The 19731-nt window shown below is 37.3% G+C and overlaps 1 protein-coding gene across 1 annotated transcript; it reads left to right on the top strand.

Moving 5' to 3' along the window:
* Nucleotides 1–12063: 12063 nt before the first annotated feature.
* On the top strand, nt 12064–18304 carry LOC127184724 (ubiquitin-conjugating enzyme E2-17 kDa-like). The gene is made up of 2 exons (XM_051141077.1): nt 12064–12084; nt 17858–18304. The coding sequence occupies exons 1-2, from the start codon at nt 12064–12066 to the stop codon at nt 18302–18304; spliced, it is 468 nt and encodes a 155-aa protein (XP_050997034.1).
* Nucleotides 18305–19731: the final 1427 nt, after the last annotated feature.

Here is a 19731-nt window from a genome sequence, read left to right as displayed (position 1 = left end):
AGTCACAGGTCATTAATATCTCTCAACATCAATGGTCTCAATTCTCCAATAAACAGACATAGATTGACAGAATGGATGCATAAACAAGACCCAACATACTTCTGCATTCAAAAAACACATCTCACCCATAATGATAGGCATTACCTCAGGGTAAAAGGTTGGAAAAAATATTCCAAGCAAATGGTCACAAGAAGCAGGCAGGCGTAGCCATTTTAGTATAGAACAAAATAGACTTTCAACCAAAATTAATCATGAGGGATGAGGAAGGACACTTCTTACTCATCAAAGGTAAAGTTAACCAAGATGACATCACAATTCTGAACATCTATGATCCCAATACAAGGGCACCCACATTTGTAAAAGATCTGCTAAAAAAGCTTAAACACACATCGATCCCCACACAATAATAGTGGGAGACTTCAACATCCCACTCTCACCGAAGGATAGGTCATTGAAACAGAAACTAAACTGAGAAATCACATCATTAACCAATGCCATGAATCAAATGGGTCTAACAGATATCTATAGAACCTCTCACCCAAACAAGAAGGAATATACCTTCTTCTCTGTACCCCATGGAACCTTCTCCAAAAGTGATCACATCGTAGGTCCCAAAGCAAGCCTCAAAAGATACAAGAGGATTGAAATAATATCATGTATCTTGTCAGATCACCACGGTCTTAGTCTGCAAATCAACAACAGAAATAACAAAAAGCCTACACATACATGGAAACTAAAGAACTATCTGCTAAATGACACCTGGGTCAGGGAAGAAATAAAGAAAGAAATCAAGGAGTTCCTGAAATTAAATGAAGGAACACCATACCCAATTTTGTGGGATACATTGAAAGCAGTGCTAAGAGGAAAATTAATAGCACTAAGTGCCTTTAAAAAGAAATCGGAAACATCACACATAAGCAACTGATGACACAGCTGGAAGCCCTAGACAAAAAAGAAGCAGAAACACCCAAGAGGAGTAGACGTATGGAAATAATCAAACTCAGGGCTGAAATTATTAAATTAGAATTGAAGGAAACTGTCCAAAAAATCAAGAAAACTAAGAGCTGGTTCTTTGAAAAAAATAAACAAGATAGACAAACCATTAGCCAAACTAACTAAAAGGCAGAGAGACAGTATTCAAATAGAAAAAATCAGTAGTGAAAAGGGAGACATAACAACAGACACTGAAGAAATTCAAAGAATCATAAGATCCTACTTCAAAGGCATACATGCCACAAAATTTGAAAATCTAAGGGAAATGGATGATTTTCTTGATCAATTCCACTTGTCAAAATTGAGTGAAGGACAGATAAGCAAGCTAAACAGTCCCATTTCCCTTAAAGAAATAGAAGCAATCATTGATAGTCTTCCACCCAAAAAAAATCCAGGGCCAGATGGTTTCATCCCAGAATTCTACGAGACCCTAAAGAATGTGCTCATACTGATACTCTTCAAGCTACTCCAAAAGATAGAAATGGATGGAATATTACCAAATTCATTCTATGAGGCCATAGTCACATTGATACCTAAACCTCACAAAGATCCAATAAAGAAAGAGAATTTCAGACCAATTACTCTAATGAACATTGGTGCAAAAATTCTCAATAAAACACTTGCAAAACAAATACAGGAACACATCAAAGATATCATTCACCACGACCAGGTAGGCTTCATTCTAGGCATGCAGGGATGGTTTAATATATGACAATCCATCAATATAATCAACCATACTAACCAACTGAAATAAAAAAACCACATGATCATCTCCTTAGATGCAGAGAGAACATTTGATAAAGTCAAACACCCATTCATGTTTAAAGTTTTGGAGAGATGGGGTATACAAGGCACATACCTCAACATAATAAAGGCTATATACAGCAAGCCAATAGGCAAAATCAAATTAAATGGTGAGATACTCAAGGAAATTCCTCTGAATCAGGAACAAGGCAAGGCTACCTACTCTCTCCATATCTCTTCTATATAGTACTCAAAGTTCTAGCCAGAGCAATAAGAGAACAAAGGGAGATCACGGGGATCCAAATGGGAAAGGAGGAATTAAAATTTACCCGATTTGCAGATGTTATGATAGTGTACATAAGTGACCCCCAAAATTCAACCAGAGAACTATAAGAGCTGATAAACACCTTCAGAAAATTGACTTGATACTAACTTAACTCAAAAAGAGTCAGTAGCCTTCCTATAAACAAATGACAATAATGCAGAGGAAGAAATTAGGAAAACCATACCCTTCACATTAGCCACAAGCAATATAAAATATTTAGGAGTTACTTTAACCAAGCAAGTGAAGGACTTGTTTGAAAAAACTTTCAAAACTTTGAAGAAAGAGATTGAAGATGACATGAGAAGATGGAATGACCTTCCTTGCTCGTGGATCGAGAGAATTAACATACAAAAATGGCCATCTTACCAAAAGCAATCTACAGATTCAATGCAATCCCTATCAAAATACCTACACAATTTTTTAAAGACATTGAAATTTCAATTCTGAATTTCATATGGCAAAACAAAAAACAAACAAACAAACAAAAAAACAGGATAGAAAAAACAATCTTGTACAATAAAAGATCCTCCGGAGGAATCTCCATACCTGTTCTGAAGCTGTACTATAAAGCAACAGCAATTAAAACAGCATGGTAATGGCACAGCAACAAGCTGGTTGATCAGTGGAATCAAATCCAAGACCCAGAATCCACACACATATGATCACTTGATTTTTGACAAAGAAGCCAAATCTATTCAATGGAAAAAGGATAGCATATACAACAAATGGTGCTGGTCTAACTGGATGTCTATGTGTAAAAAAATGCAACTGGTCCCATATTTGTCACCTTGCAAAAACTCAAATCCAAGTGAACAAAAGACCTCAAAAAACAAAACAAACAAACAAACAAACAAAAAATAACCAGAGATACTAAGTCAGTTAGAAGAAAAATGGGTAAGAGTCTGGGACACATTGGCACAGGCCTTAAGGTCAACAATTAATAAATGGTACCTCATGAATATGAGAAGCTTCTGTGAGGCAGGAGACACTGTCAAGAGAACAAAATGACAGCCTACAGACTTGGAAAAGATCTGCACCAACCCTACATCTGACAGAGGTCTCATATCCAAAATATATAAAGAACTCAAGAAATTAAACACCACCAAACCAAATAATCCAATTGAGAAATGGAGCTTGGAACTAAACAGAGAATTCTAAACAGAGGAATCTCAAATGGCTGAGAAACACTTAAAGAAATGCTCAACCTCCTTAGTCATCAGGGAAATGCAAATCAAAACAACTCTCAGATTCTATCTTACACCCATCAGAATGGCTAAGACAAACAATTCAGGGGACACCTCATGCTGGCGAGGATGTGGAGAGAGAGGAACATTCCTTCACTCCTGGTGGGAATGCAAACTAGTACAGCCACTTTGGAAATCTATCTGGTGCTATCTCAGAAAACTGAGAATAGGGCTTCCTCAAGACTCAGCTATTCCACTCCTTGGAATATACCCAGAAGGTGCTCCAGCTCCCAACAAGAAAATTTGCTCAACCATGTTCAATGCAGCCTTATTCATAATAGCCAGATCATGGAAACAGCCTAGGTGTCCTCAGTAGAAGAATGGATAAAGAAACTGTGGTACATTTACACTATGGAATACTACTCAGCTATTAAAAACAAAGAATTCCTGAAATTTGTGGAAAATGGATTGGAGTAGAAATGATCATAATGAATGAGTTAACCCAGAAGCAGAGTCAAATGGTATATACTCATTTATATCTGCACACTAGCCCAAGAGGCATTTCCCATGAAAGTCTTCACTTAACAGGAAACTGGGACAGAGGGGAGGACATCCTATTGGGACTCTAGATTGAGAAGCATGGGAGAATTCGAAAATAAAATGATCCAGAGAGTCCTAAAAACGTACATGTAGAGCATTATGTTGGGCAGATCTAGGTCCAGTGTTCCTGCTGCTCAAACTATGACACCATCCAAGGACAATACGTGCAGTAAACTTCGAACCACTGCCCAGATCAAGCCAATGGATAGGACTTTCTGCACAGTTGAGTGGAGAGTTGCGACTGACTTTCACACGAACTCTGATACCTAATATATGACTGTGTCCCCTGGTTGGGGAGAATTGGTGGCACTCAGCGGAAGGATAGAAGACTACCAAGGAGGAACTTGATACCATATGATCATATACAGGGGGAGGAGTTCCCCTTCAGTCACAGTCAAAGGGGAGGGGAGTAAAGGGAAAATGGGTGGAAGTGAGGAATGGGAGGATACAAGGTTTGGGATAACCATTGAGATGTAATACGAATAAAATAATAAAATTAAATTAAATTAAATTAAATTAAAAGATTTATAGCTAAGAGTTTCCAGCTTAGATCAAACTAGTTTACATGCCCAGGACTAGAATTTCATTGGGCCAGATAATTTTACTGCTCCTAGTTATATGTGGGCTTGATTACTACGTAGCAGAGATGGCTACACACATGTGACTGGTAAGAAAGGTGTAACTAAGAGGCTAATAGTTTTCTAAACTAGCCTAGGAAATGTAGTTAATTATATAGAACCTAGAATTTTCATGTTTCCATGATTAGTTTTTGTTTGAGATGTTAAAAAAAATATTTTTTTTACTATAATTGTAATGAAATAATTAAACAAGTCACAGTGGCACATGCCTTGCATCATTTAAATGCCCAGACACTCCAACTGTTCTTTAAAGTATCCTGGGAATAGGCAAGACAAAATCTTAAACAATACCAAGCCTCTATTACCCTATTGCCCACCCTCCAATTAGGAATTAATACCAGGAGCCTTGTTCCAAATGACATTTGGAAATGGATGTTACTCAAATTGCTGAATTTGTCCATCTTAAATATCTTCCTGTTACTATATACAGTTTCAGGGGATTAATTTACTCCACTTTACATGCTGGAGAAGCCTCAAAGAATGTTATAGCTCATGTTTTAGCTTGCCTTTCAGTCATGGGCAGACCAAAATTCATAAAAAATGACAATGGTCCTGGATATACTGGGAAATTTCCCCAAGAATGCTTCACCAATTAAACATGTTATAGGCATCCTATATAATCCAGAAGGCCAAGGGATTGTTGAACGGGCCCATCAAACTAGTAAACATACTTTTCAGAAATGAAAAACAGGGGATTTATATCCCATGAAAGGCTCTCCAAGAAATATTCTTCATCATACTTTATTTGTTCTTTATTTCTTGAGCCTGGACCTTCATGGCAAATCTGCTGCTGATCACCTTTGGCGTCCCATGACCAACAATTATGCCATAGTTACATGGAGACATCCTCTTACCTACCAATGGAATGGCCCCAACCCAATACTCATCTCAGGCAGAGGGTCTATATTTCTGTCTATTTGATACCAAGGAAGGAGCAGCTGGATGACTACCTGAGAAGCTCGTCAAAGAAATAGATGCCTTTTCTCCTGACCATCCTAAAGAAATAGATCAGCCTGTGAGAGATCAAGATATCCAGGGTGTCAAGTCTCTTCTTGGTAACTTGCTATCCCTCCTCTGAGTGCCACCAGGTCTCCCCCTCCAGGGGACATGGTCAATTATGAGGCACCAGAGTACGTGTGAAAGTCATACCCCAATCTCCACTCAAATGTGGAGAATGTTCTGCCGATTGGCTAGATCTGGGTAAGGGTTTAAAATTTACCACCTCTCTGAGCATATACAGGGTGAGGAAATCCCCTTCAGAAACAGTCATAGGGGAGGGGAATAAGGGGAAAATGGGATGGAGGAAAGAATGGGAGTATACAAGGAATGGGATAACCATTGAGATGTAACAAGAATAAATTAATAAAAAATTAAAAAGAAATAACAATAAAATACAGAAAAAAAAAAAAGATATCCAGGATGGAGAGTCCCCCTGAGATCCTTCTTTTTCTTCTACAGATGGAGCTCTTCTGGATAATATCCTTTGGGATGCTGCTGAGAAGCCAGGAAGTGCTCTCCAAATAGAAGGACAACATTCATCAACCCTACAAATTTAACTGGAGGATAGTTGACCAGTATGGTATAGTATTGCTTACACAGACCCTTGTTATGTCTCAGAATGCTTGATTCCCAGACATGTATTTTTATTCAGGGTCACTCTTTGAGTGTGTCCAAAGGAAAATGGCTACTGCCCCTTTATATTTGTCAAGGGCATAGAAGAGTCAGAGGCTGCGGTGGAGCCAAAGCATTTTATAGTGCTGCCTGGGGCTGCGAGACTTAGGCCACCACAAAGGGATGTCCATGGGGACCTCTATCTGCCATGGATGATTATGTTTCATTTACTATCCATGATCTCAATCTTCATCCTAACCATTGGAATTTCTCTTGCTACCCTGGATGTACTTACATTCCTACCTTAAAACAATGGTATTGCTTGGGGAAAAGATTTAAGATGGGGTCTGAGACTATATATGGTAACCATTGGAATTTCTCTTGCTACCCTGGATGTAATACATTCCTACCTTAAAACTCTCCTTCACGGAGTTAGGAAAAACAGTGGTATTTAAGTTGGGGACTGAAACTATATACGGTATGTCCTACTGCAGACCCTGCCGCTATTATTACAATATCACTCAAGAAGGATTTGGCTCTTGCACCGGTGGCCATAGGACCCAACCTAGTCCACACCTACAACCAACTTCCAACACTTCCTTCTCCTTCTGCCCCTCCAGACATTGCTTTGGTCATTACTAAGAATCTGGTTCTTGATACCTGTCACTTGCTACTTGACATTATTAACCATACTTATTTCACTTTAAATCATTCTCACCATGAGTTAACAAAATCATGCTGGCTGTGTTATGATTCCAGCCCCTCTTTTTATGAGGGAATCACAGTAACAGAAAACATCTCTAATTCCTCAAACCATTCTAAGTACAGATGTTCTGAACAGAGGGATGCCAAGTTAACCTTAAATTCTGTTTCTGGGCATTGATTGTGCATGGGCAAAATTATCCTTTCTTCTTACAAACATTTCTGTAATATGTCCATCAGTGAGATATCATGCCTCTCTGTTTATATTCTTCCTAGTAATAATACTTGGTGGGCCTGTAGTAACGGTCTCACCCTCTATATATATGCCCCTAATCTCAAGGGAAATTTAACCACCTTCTGCATCCTTATCCAATTGATCCCACATCTCATATATTATATTGAGGATGAGTTTGCTTAAGTATGGAATCCTGTTAATGATCATGCTCTGTTAAGATCTAAAAAAGAACCTATAACAGCAGTTACCCTGGCTAATCTCCTTGGCCTGGGTGCCATGGGCACTGGGGTGGGCATAACCTCTCTTGTTCTTTCCAACAAGCATTATTCTGACCTTTGCCTGTCAATTGATGAGGATCTTTAATGACTGGAAACTCCATTTCACATTTGGAGAAATCCATCTCCTCATTAACTGAAGTGGTTTTGCAAAAGAGAAGAGGATTGGATCTACTTTTCCTCCAACAGGGAAGTCTCTGTACTGCCCTTAAGGAAGCTTTTTTTATATGGCTCATTCTGGAGTTATAAATGATAGCATGTCTAAAGTTAGAGAGGGATTAAAAAAAAAAAAAAGGAAAAAACAGAGGGAGCAAGAAGAAAGTTGGTTTCAAACTTGAATTTCTGCCTCTCCCTGGCTCACTACCCTTCTCCCATTGATACTGGGACCTGTTGTAGGCCTTCTTCTCCTTGTGGCCTTTGGTCCTTGGGCTTTTAGGAAGCTCAGCAACTGCATTAAACAGCAATTTGACTCCTTGACATCTCGAACCATACAGGTTCACTATCACAAACTTGATTTGGCTGACCAAGGCATGGAAGAGTCCTGTGAGGACTTGCCTTAGGTCCCATTAGGTGGGTCTCATTTGATTGTTTGCACATCACTCTCATGAGAACAGCATGTACTCAGATATTGCTTGCCTAATGGAGCATGGGCACCTGCAAGGGGTATGGGACTAAGTACTGCAGGGTGAGGCCAAATTTTCCACTTCTGAGTCCCCTGAGAAGGAAATCTGATTGCATAGACTCTGGTCAGCTGGGGATGTCCTCAGACAACAGGGAGAAATGCTCCTCTACCCCTCTATAAGATACCCGTCAGGCCATGAATGCCTTTGGAGGATCAGGTCAATACATCCCCCTCTGGTTAAAGCCTACTCCCTTCAGGGACGTCCTTCTTACAAGAATTGTTTGCAAACTTTAGGTCTCCTATTAAATTTATAGGGAAGGGGGAGATGCACAGGCCCAAAGGTCTGTGGATAATTACCCAAACCCTGTTCTTGGACTGTTACCTTGAGAAACAGGATGTTGAGATAAGATCACCAGGTGGGTTACAGGAAATTACTTAGACACCTGGTGACTTGGACCAATGTGTGGTTAAACTGCCATGACAACCCGCTCACGTAGATCTCCTCATTTCCTCATTGTTTACCCTATATAAACTCTTATGTGAAATATAAAGTTTGAGAGCTTGATCAAAACCCAGACTTGCTCTCCTTCTTCATGTCTCCTATCCCCCCACTCATCCGCCACTTCCACAGGTACCTGTTGAAGACCTGTAGGCCAGGGTGCATTGCCATACACAACTTCACTTCCAGAGTAAATGACATCCCTTTCTGGATTCTCTAAGCACAAAACACTATATATATATATATATATATATATATATATATATATATATATTTGTGTGTGTGTGTTTAGATATATGTACAAACACATGCACACACACACACACACACACACACACACACACACATAAGCACTTCCACATATAAAGTGAAATAAAGTTTTTAAAAATGTGACATACTTTTAGATATTTGGTTCCTTTCTTGGGCTGTAGAGGGTTATTACCATTAGGAATTGGTTACAAGTTATTATTGGTTTTATTTAGAAGGAAAACAAGGTTAGACTCAGAAATTTCTCTCTTTTGCCTTATCTTACATTATTAGGTTTGGAGATATAAGTTGAAAAGAAAGAATGGGGGAGTATATAAACGTATAGGGAAGATAGAACAAAAAGTAGATTATTGAATCTACTCCTCAACTTGATGCCTCAATTTTCACTCACAAAGTTATTTTTAATTAGAGAATTTTGTATATAGATGCAAAATAAGCTTAATTATAGATACAGTGGTATAGAAATCAAATGTAAGTTTACTGTTCACACACATTATATATATGCTCTCTCTCTCTCTCACACATACACATATATATATACATATATATGTATATAAATACTCTAATATGAGATATTGTACCCATATGACTCTATTATAATACAAGGTTTACTTTCTATACTTTGAAAGTGTTATTGTAAGCAGTTCATGATAAATATGTTATCCAAGTTAATTGTTAGCTGATCAAATCATGATCATGCCAATCACTAGTGTACATTTATCACAAGAATATATATCTTAGGTGAGGCAGTTAGGTATGATTCTACAGGAAAATAAGGTATGATATTTAAGGTTTTCAAAACCCTCAGAGACATGCAGAATGTGACATTAAATTTTTTTTTTTTTTTTTTTATCATTTTAAAGATCCACTGACAATGAGACGGCTTAACTCCTGGCTACACCCAATCTACCACAAAGATGATGAGCATCAAAGAACCTCCTTCTGGAGATGGCTTCAAATGGGGCAAACAAGCCACTGGGGAAATTTTCCTTGTTTGTACCACAGACAGAATTCTGCCTAAAGAAGGGCAAGCTTGAATGCAGGCAGAGTTGAGGACCAAACTCTAGTAAGATAGGGTAAGCAAGTTCTCAATAGTTGCTACCTCACAAATATGTCTATAAGATATGTCAGGTTAGCAGGCTGAAGAATAGTTTTGGGTTATTTGTCAGGTAGAATTAAAAAGAACTTTGTGAGCACAGTTAAGGTCTTAGGTTGAGACATTTACTCAATAATCTAATTTTTGTCTTATCATTCATATACATTTCCATGTTGCTTCTTCATTTTTTTCAACCCCTATCTCCAATCTTAAGAAAGAAAAATCAAGGAAAAGAAAGACATCCCTGTCTCCAATTTTGTTTTCTCTCTGGATAAGACCAATAGTAACTTATAACCAACTACCAATTAATATAAACATTTAAAGCCTGAGAAAGCAACCAAAAAACTTATCCCCCTTAAGGGATAGGAATATATTTCTCTTAGGCTATTTTCCTGATAATTTGGGATGAATAATGCCTTTGTAGTGGACCAAAAAAGTTGGAAGAATTGGTTAAACAAAGCAGGAATACCATTTGTTGTCCAGTTTCTAAATGTTGAGAACTTCAAGGCGTAATAAAAGTCCTGTGTGTCATAGTCTAAAATGCTGTAACAATTGGAACCCGAATTTTTCTTAGAAGCTGTTTTGTGAGCTGTCTTATTCTGACAGAGAACACCAAGTAATCATTTGATGCTGGAGCACAATTGATGTAGAATGACACTGTCCTGCTTGCTGAGAGAAATTAATTCTTTCAGGACTGATCCAGCTTCAGAGTCTGGTTCTTTTCTTCTGAAAACAAATTATTTCTCACAAGCATTAAACCATTCTAAAATTATATGTGTATGAGGTATGCAAGGTGCACCTAGCAATTAAGGCTAGTTTTCTGTATCTTGTCTAAACAGAAGAAAGACATTTGTAAATTCTTCATTTATGTCATATGAAAAATGACATCTAGTACTAAGTTGCATGTATTCTGTAATCAAGAAGAAGGATTGACTATGCAGAGACATTCAGGTCTTTGCTTGTCTCAGAGCTATAACCATCTAGTGTAAATAGGAATATAAATTACCTACTTGTTCTGCAGTTTTATTCATTTTGTTTACATCTCAATTGTAGTCCCCTCCCGCTTGACGTCCCAGTCCCACCCTACCTCTCTCATATGTTCTCCTTTCTTCCCTCATCCATTCTCCCTTCCTCACTGAACCCTCAGAAAGTGGGTCCCTCCTCCACTAATATCTGATTTCAGTTCACCAAATTTCATCTGTACTACCTGTATCCTCTTCCTCTATGCTCTGGATAATGCATCCCACTCAGGAGAAGTGATCTACATTGGGGGACCAGAGTCCATGTCAGAAGTAATCCCTATTCCCTATATTGTGGAACACACAAGGAGACTGTGCTGCCTATGTACTACAACTGAGATGAGTGTCTAGATCCTCACCCAGTATGGTCCTTGGTTGGTGTATCAGTCTCTGTAGCAACCCTCTCTCCAGTCCAAATTTTTTAAGTGTATATATTATTTATTATAATTTATTCACTTTACCTCTCTATTGTTATCCCCATCCTCTCATCTTGCCATTGCCAACCTCCCCACTCTTATGCTTATTCCCCTCCTCTAGACCTGTGGAGCAGCCCATCACCAGGGTAGTCTGCATTCCTTTCCTCTGTGTGCCCACTACGCCGTCTTGCAAAGGGGCAGTGGCCAAGTACTGGGCCCCTGATTGCATGTCAGAGACTCAGCAGCTGTCCTTCTTTACCCCATGTGGAGAATCCAATGTTTACTGGCTATGTCTGTAAAAGGGTTCTCAGTTTTTTGCATGCATTGTCCTTGACTGGAGCACAAGTTTGTGGAGTTCTATCTGTGCCTTGATCCAGTCACCTTGATTTTCTCACCGGGGAGCTCCTACTCACTCCCATACCTTAGATTCCCCCACTCTTACCTACAACTCTCAGCACTCTGCTCTGTGTCCTGCTTCAAGTCTCAGTAACTGTCCTTATCCCCTGCTAGGTAGAGTCTTTCAGAAGACATGTATGTTGGCTAAAATCCACTTATAAGGAATTATATACCATGTGTGTCTTTTTGGGTCTGGGTTATTCACTTAGGATGATCACTTCTACTTCCATCCATTTGCCTTCAAATTTCAAGATTTCTTTGTTTTTCATAGCCAAATAATATTCCATTGTGTAGATGTACCACAGTTTTTATACATTCTTCAGATTAAGGGACATCTAGGTTGTTTCCAGATTCTGGTTATTACAATTCAAGTTTCTATGAACAAAGTTGAGCAAATATCATTGTTGTGTGGTGGAGAATCTTTCGGATATATACCCACAAATGTTAGAGCTGGATCTTGGTGTAGAACTATTCCCAATTTCCTGATAAAGCTCCATATTGACTTCCAAAGTGGTTGTACAAGTTTGCACTCCCAGCAGCAGTGGAAGAGTTTTCCTCTTAATCCACATCCAAGTCAATGTATGCTGTCACTTGACTTATTGATATTAGCCATTCAGAAAGGTGTAAGAAGGAATCTCAAATTCATTTGATTTATATTTCCCTGAAGAATTGGGATTTTGAGCATTTCTTTAAGAGTGTCTCAGTAACTTGATATTCCTCTGTTGAAAACTCTCTTTAGTTCTCTACCCCATTTTTTAATTAAATTTTTTGGTTTGGAAGTATTTAATTTTTTGAGTAATTTATATATTTTAGATACTAGCCCTTTATCGGATGTAGGGTTGGTAAATATCTTTTCCCAATCTCTATGCTGTTTCTTTGTTCTGTTTACTTTGTCTTCTGTCTCACAGATTTTTAAGCATCATGAGGTCCCATTTAATAATTTTTGACCTTAGAGACAGGACTTTTGGGGTTCTGTTCAGGAAGTTGTCTTCATGCCAATGAGTTCAAGGATTTTTCCCAGTTTTTCTTCTAACTGATTTAGTGTATCTGGTTTTTGTGGAAGTCTTTACCCCATTTGTACTTTAGTTTTGTAAAGGGTGATCAATATGAGTGTATTTGAGTTATTTTTTACTAGTAGTTATCCAATTATACTAATTGGCAACTTTTATTTTACAAACACCCTAAAGCATTACACATAATTAATAGGTAAAGAGAACTTGAGAAAGGATAGACAACATTATAAAAGAGTGTATGGAAAATATATAGCATTTTATGAGACTTCTTACCTTTAGTGCTGAGCTGGTATTGCTTAAACATTAAACTCCATTTATTATCAATGCACTTTGAAGAATGAAAAATAAAAAGGAAACTAATGTTATAATTGCATTCTATATGCTTATGGCTATTTTCAAGTTCATGGCCAATCAAATTAATATAGACAACCAATTTGCAAATTTTGTAATATATGTTACAAAAACTTGCTATGATCAATGAATATATTTCACATGGATCAAATCTGCCTTCAAGTAATATGCCTAACTTCACTTCTACTGTAGATAAAATGGATTTTTTCTACAGATAATGGTGTTTTAATGTAGAAAAACAACACACTATTTAAAATGTTTTCTTCAAAAATCAAAAAGAAAAATATAAGTTATTTTAATATTTTTTATCAACATTTGATGAGTGAGAATTAGTTTGGCTCAGTTTTTCAGACATTGCTCTTTGTTTTACACTTTCATTTTATTTTTTCTTTGTTTCTTTGTTGTTTGTTGTTATTGTTGTTGTTGTTAATTTTCTTTCATGATAGTTCTCTAGAGAGTAAATCTTAATGTAACAAAGCAAAACAAATTTAATTTACAAATAAGGAAGAAAAATATCTACCTCTAACTTGATTATATTTAACTATTAACACAATTCATCATTCTTATTTACCATTGATCTACCATAAATTGTGAAACTTATGTTATAATTGATTAGTGTGTAGAAGTTGGAAGAATATTGAGGAATGAATGAGAAAAAAACCCAAATTTTATTAAGCCAATGATAGCGGGAAACATAATTTTGATGAAAACTGAGAAGAAAGCTAATTGTAACCAACATGGCTATCAATGTAGGGAATATATGGATCAAATACTAAAAGAAATAGGGTGATAAGAATTCTTTTAAAGAAGCTTGAGAAGTAATTGTAGAAAATTGGTGGAAATGTGATTCCTTTTTGTTAAGCAAAATGGCATAACAATTTTTTATGATACATTATTAGAAAGAAAATAATGCTTGTGTTTAACTTGCTGATTTATACTGACTAACAATTTGTAGAATGTGAAGTCCTTTTTTTTTTTTTTTTGATAAGTGTAACAAAATTTGAGAGACAAAATAACTATGCAAAACACTATTAAATAATTTCAATGAACAACAATAAAACACATTTTATTTATGAAGGGATAAAAGATACTTTTCCTTGAGTCAAATATGAACAACCGTGTTTTTTAAAAACAATTTAGAATTTCTTCAGATCGATATTTTGGTATAGTAATGGTCTCATGAAGCCTTGTAGTAAAAGAACAAGAAAATCATTAATTAAGAGAGTTTGAAAATAAATTTTGTGTAAATATCCAGTAGATGGACTACAGAAGAACAGGAAGATAAGCCTCAGATGTTATTTGATAATATCCTTAGCCTTTTGGTTGCTTAAACCTAGTTGTATGTAAGTGACTACATTCCAAAAGCTTTCACTTAATGACCACAGGAATATTCGGTCAGACACAAAGGTGGGTGAGAAATAATTATTAAGAGAACTAAAAATTGCTGGAACAAATTATAATATAGGCTCTTGACTTGAAACCTTCTAACCTTTCCATAATCATTGAAAGGTATAGTAAGTTAATCAACTTTGTAGTAGCATCAAGGTAAGATAAACTTTTTTCCAAAAAAGTTTTGCTCACAAAAACATGAAGGAAACCTCCAGAAATTGATGATTTATAAACATTAGCCTTCTAAACAAACAAAGTCAAATACAAAAAATACTAGATTTGATAAAGTGCAACCTACAGATTTTCAAAGTTTGAAAGAAATATATACTCAAGAGAAATAATGCATAAATTCTTTTATAACAATTTATAAGTTAGCAGTGTATGGCATGAAATTCTCAAGATGATAAGCAATTGGGAGCAGTAAACTTTCAGTAAGCCATATGATCATAAGATAAAATATCAACATTCCACACTATCTTGCCAAGTTATACTAATTTGATTGGTGTTAAGTATATTCAATGTATTTTAAGTGTTCATTTTTTAGTTTACTTTGTATTTATAGAGACACAAGCTTATACTAAATTTAAGGAGCATTTGCACATGACAACAATAACCTTTAGAGAACAAAATTAATGTTTGTAGCCAGACATGGTTATACATGACTTTACCCTAGAACCCAGGGAGGCAGAGGCAGGTGGATTACTGTGAGACTTCAGCCAGTCTTACCTACAAATTGAGTCCAGGACAGCCAAGTCTATCAGAGAAATACTGTCTAGAAAAAGAATCAACAACACAAAGCAAAACACATTAAAGTAGTTGCAGAGCGATGAAGTTTTTGACATTTTAACAAAAAGGATCACTGACTTTAAGAATAGAACCTGAGACAGAGGTAACATTAGAAAGCTTGGAAAATGGGACATTTAACTCAGTGTTAGAGCTTTTGCCTAACAAAAACAGGCCTTGGGTTTGCTCACTAGAAAGTAGGGAAACAAAACAAACAACAGCAAAAACAAAGCTTGGAAGACATAATTATAGATTCATTCCATAGTCATCAGAAGCATTATATACCCGCTAATGACTTAGATTCAAAATTCAACATGAACAACTGTGGAAAACTAAATTTGCTTCTGTTTTGACACCCATTTTCTAGTACATTGATGCAGTAGCACTAAAACAGGAAATGTGACGAAGAGGACGAGGAGGAGAAAGAGAAGATAAAATATGTAAAATATTTCATAATATTATTTTTACTCAAAATTTTAATACAGTAGTGAGCACACATATATATGTCCCCTTAACGTGTATTAATTAGAAATAAAAATCAATTATGCTATGCGAGGCAGTGACAGGTGGATCTCTGTGGCATCAAGTCCAGCCTGGTCTACATAGTGACTTCCAGTCTAGAAAGTGAGGGCAACACACTGACACCTTGTCTCAAAAAGAGAGAAAGTAAGGAAGGAAGGAAGAAAGAAAGAAAGAAAGAAAGAAAGAAAGAAAGAAAGAAAGAAACAGAAAAATCAGTTACACATAAGAACTTATCTGCTAAATTTTCATTTATTTACTCCACTTTTTAGTAATTATAATCATCACTCATTTACAAAGAATTGTCAGTGTCCCATTATGACTCCTACATCAAAAAAGTTCTTGAGTACACAGGTTTTCTGTGAATGAAAGTAAATCCATATAGCTTACAAAAAACAAAACAAAACAAAACAAAACAAAAAAAAACGTTGAAGAGAAGAATAATCTTATTATAACACACCATAAAGGTGTTTAACTTCCTTATAACTTTGAAAGTACAAATATGAGCCTGCTTTCTTGTCCTATTTATTTTATTTTATTTTAATAATTTATTTTTCTTGCACCTCAATGGTTCTCCCATCCTTTGTATCCTCCCATTTTTCCCTCCCTCCCATTTTCCCCTTATTCCCCTCCCCTATGATTGTGCCTGAGGGGGATTTCCTCCCATTGTATATGCTCATAGGGCATCAAGTCTCTTCTTGGTAGCCTGCTATCCTTCCTCTAAGTGCCACCAGGTCTCCCCATCCAGGGGACCTGGTCAAATATGAGGCACCTACAAGAAGAACATTATGATAGGCAGAGTTGGGCCCAACGGTCCCGCTCAGACTATGGACCAGGCAAGGACAATACAGGCTGTTAACTTCAAACCTCTACGCAGATTTAGCCAATGGATAGGACATTCTCCACAGTTGAGTAGAGAGTGGGGTATGATTTTCACACGTACTCTTGTCCCATTTTCTATTCATTTCCAAGTTGTCAGAGTTTATTGTCAATGTTAAGCCCTTTAATACTGAGAAGAACTGGTCAAGGGTTTGGCATGAGTTGTACTCCACTCTTTATAAGTATTAGGGGAAAGAAATCAGACACCGGACATTATAGGAATGCTCTGGACTCGAGAAGAATAAGTGGGCAAGTGAAGACATCATGAGTTGCTTATTTAAGGAAGAACCTTTTTTTAACCTTAAGAGTAATATTGACTACTTAATAAAATTGTAATACAGATAAAATGTTATATTATTACATCAGATATAACTACTACATTGTCATTAAATGTATTGCTTACATATAGTGCAAGTGATTACAATGGCTAGTTTTGTCTTCCAATATCCCGTAGGAATTTTTTGAAAACTCAATATTTTTGAAGACATAATTTATATCAAAACTTATAAATCTGTAGCTAATAGTTACTTTAAACAGTCTATGTCAGTATTGAATTTCCTACACTTGTTTATACTACATAATAGCATGCTTAGAAAATACATAAATTTAATGGCTACATAAAATTAAGTGTGTTGACTTTAAAAATAGAAAAATTACAGCAAAGCCATTGTAGTGAGTAGAGGGGCGTTGACCGATTCCTTCTGTATGGGTGGAAGAAGTTCATTGTAACTCATTAGCACAAAGAGCAACTGCTCTATGAGGCACCGAGGCATGGGTCGTTCTACCCTTGCGCCCACCATGCTCCTTTCCTACATTGTTCTAAAGTGAACACCCATGCTGACCTCATACCCTCATACTGGCCCCTCGCTGACCCGACGTTGACCCCACGTTAACCCCGCGTGCCCTTTAGTCATCATTACGTTCGTTATGACCTCACAGAAAATCGCTTAAGAGCTGTCCAGACATTCTGAGCCGAAGCACTCTGACCTTGAGGCTGCCGCGGGAGGGCTGGAGGTATCAGGCTCTCCTGGCTGCTCTGTCTTCCACATCAGTATAGTGGAGTTTTTAACTTCGGAGCGAAAGCTACAGGAGGCTGTGTAAGTACAGACATCTTTGAATAGCTAATGCTTCTAGCCCTTGCTCTTTCTTTGCCTCATCCACCTCTGAATTATGCCTTAATAACTAGGCCTAGCCTTCAGCCTAATCATCTGATATTTTCTCATCTTGCTCTATAGGCTACCTTCAACTGAGCCGTCTACCAGGTGTCAGTGTCAGTGATTATATTTCGTCGTTGTTCCGAGTCAATGGCTCTTAAACGAATCAAGAAGGAATTACTTGCCATGTCGCGAGATCCCCTGGAACACTGTTCTGCAGGGCCAGTGGCGGATGATATGTTTCACTGGCAAGCAACTATAACCGGGCCTGACAACAGCCCCTACCAAGGAGGGGTCTTTTCCCTTTCAATCCATTTCCCACCCAGCTACCCTTTCAAACCTCCTAGTGTCTCATTTACTACTCGAATTTACCATCCAAATATTGGCCATGATGGAACCATCTGTCTCGATATCTTGAAATCTGCATGGTCACCGGCACTCACTATCTCTAAAATTTTACTTTCTATCTGCTCATTACTTTGTGACCCAAATCCGAATGATCCTTTGGTTGTGGAAATTGCTAAGGTCTATCACAGTGATAAAAAGAAATATGAAGAATTAGCCCGAGAGTGGACCAGGAGATACGCAATATAACTTCATTGCCCATCATCACAATAAAAAATGTTTGCTAACATTATCAGCCGTGTTTTTTTCCTTTGAGTAAAGTGAGAGGAGGGCCGATGTGGGGTACATGAGGGCTTAGTGAGAAGAGCTGATGGATTGGGTGTGGGGTAGTTGGGAGGTGAAGAGAGGACAGATAGATGGGAGGTTGGGAATGGGAGTGATGGGAAATAGATGGGATGTGGGGCAGATGGGGGCAAGAGTGAGAAGAAACGGTTACTGGAAGGTGCGGGGAGAGTAGGGGAATTGTGTTGGAAAGAGTGTGAAAGCAGTTTCACTTTAGATTTGCCTAAACAACTTATTGAATTCGAATTGGAAAACAAAGCCAGCCAAGAGTGGTAGTAGAGACTTTGAATCCCAGCAATCAGGGAGGCAGAGTTAGGCCGACCACTTAGTTTCAGCAGCCTGGTCTACAAAGTCCACGGCAGACAAGGCTACACAGAGAAACCCTTTCTTGAAAAGCCAAAAGCAAAAAGAGAAAAAAAAGAACAATTTGAAAATACATCAAGAAAAAATGTAGCTTTAGGATTCAATATCAAGCAGTCCTAGCAACTGGTAATGTGGGGAACATTTTTGGGACAATAATTCACTACAAAATTCATGTAATCTTCAATGTCATTAGATAGTCCATGGTGGCCTGAATTCCAGATCCTTATTACCCAGCTTCCCCTTTTATTAGCATTATATGTGTGTAATTATAGTTTTCCCCGTTTATTTCCACACTGCGAAAATTTTTGTGTGAGTCTTTGGCACGATTTTCAACTCTTTATTTATCTGACAAAATTCAAACGCATCAGGAATTGGTAGTAGCAATATGTTCGGTGCCTCTCAAGACAAGTAGCTTTTTCTATTGGCGCTGGAAATAAAACTGAGTTCTATGAGCTTTCATAACAAGCACTTTACTAAGTCATCTGTATAGCCCTGGGTAGCTTTTTTTTTTCTTTTGCTTTTTAACTCAATTTCTGGTGTACCAAGCCTTTAATCGCAAAACTTGGGAGGCAGAAGGACGTGAATCACTTTGAGTTTGATACCAACCTGGTCTACAAGTCCAGTCCAAAATAGCCATGGCTAACATAGAGAAACCCTGTCTCGAAAAATAAAACAAAGCAAAAAAATTTTCTGTGAACATCTACGGCCTCCATTTCATCCAAGCTTGGTGACAGAATCCAATGCATTCTGACAGAAGGACATGCTGTAACAAAACTGTTCCTCCCATGTGCCAGATAGTATGTTGAGGATGAGTTTCACCTAATATACCTTGAATATATTCTAACTGAAGAGAACCATGTCAGCATTTGTGACTTTTTCTATGAAACTATTGTGTTTCACACTGTGCCTATGAGTGATCTATGAATATTTCTAAAACAGAGACTTAAACATTTAAACTATAGAAAAAATTT

The sequence above is a fragment of the Acomys russatus genome, chromosome X, assembly GCF_903995435.1.
Source record: "Acomys russatus chromosome X, mAcoRus1.1, whole genome shotgun sequence".
NCBI lineage: Eukaryota > Metazoa > Chordata > Mammalia > Rodentia > Muridae > Acomys > Acomys russatus.
This window is presented reverse-complemented; position numbering and strand designations above follow the sequence as displayed.

Bases quoted from the DNA above. Each gene is read 5' to 3' on its own strand.
- LOC127184724 (XM_051141077.1), top strand. From the start codon at position 12,064: ATGTTAGAGCTGGATCTTGGT. The intron at 12,085-17,857 runs GTAGAACTATTC...CGTTGTTCCGAG, and splicing joins TGTTAGAGCTGGATCTTGGT to TCAATGGCTCTTAAACGAAT.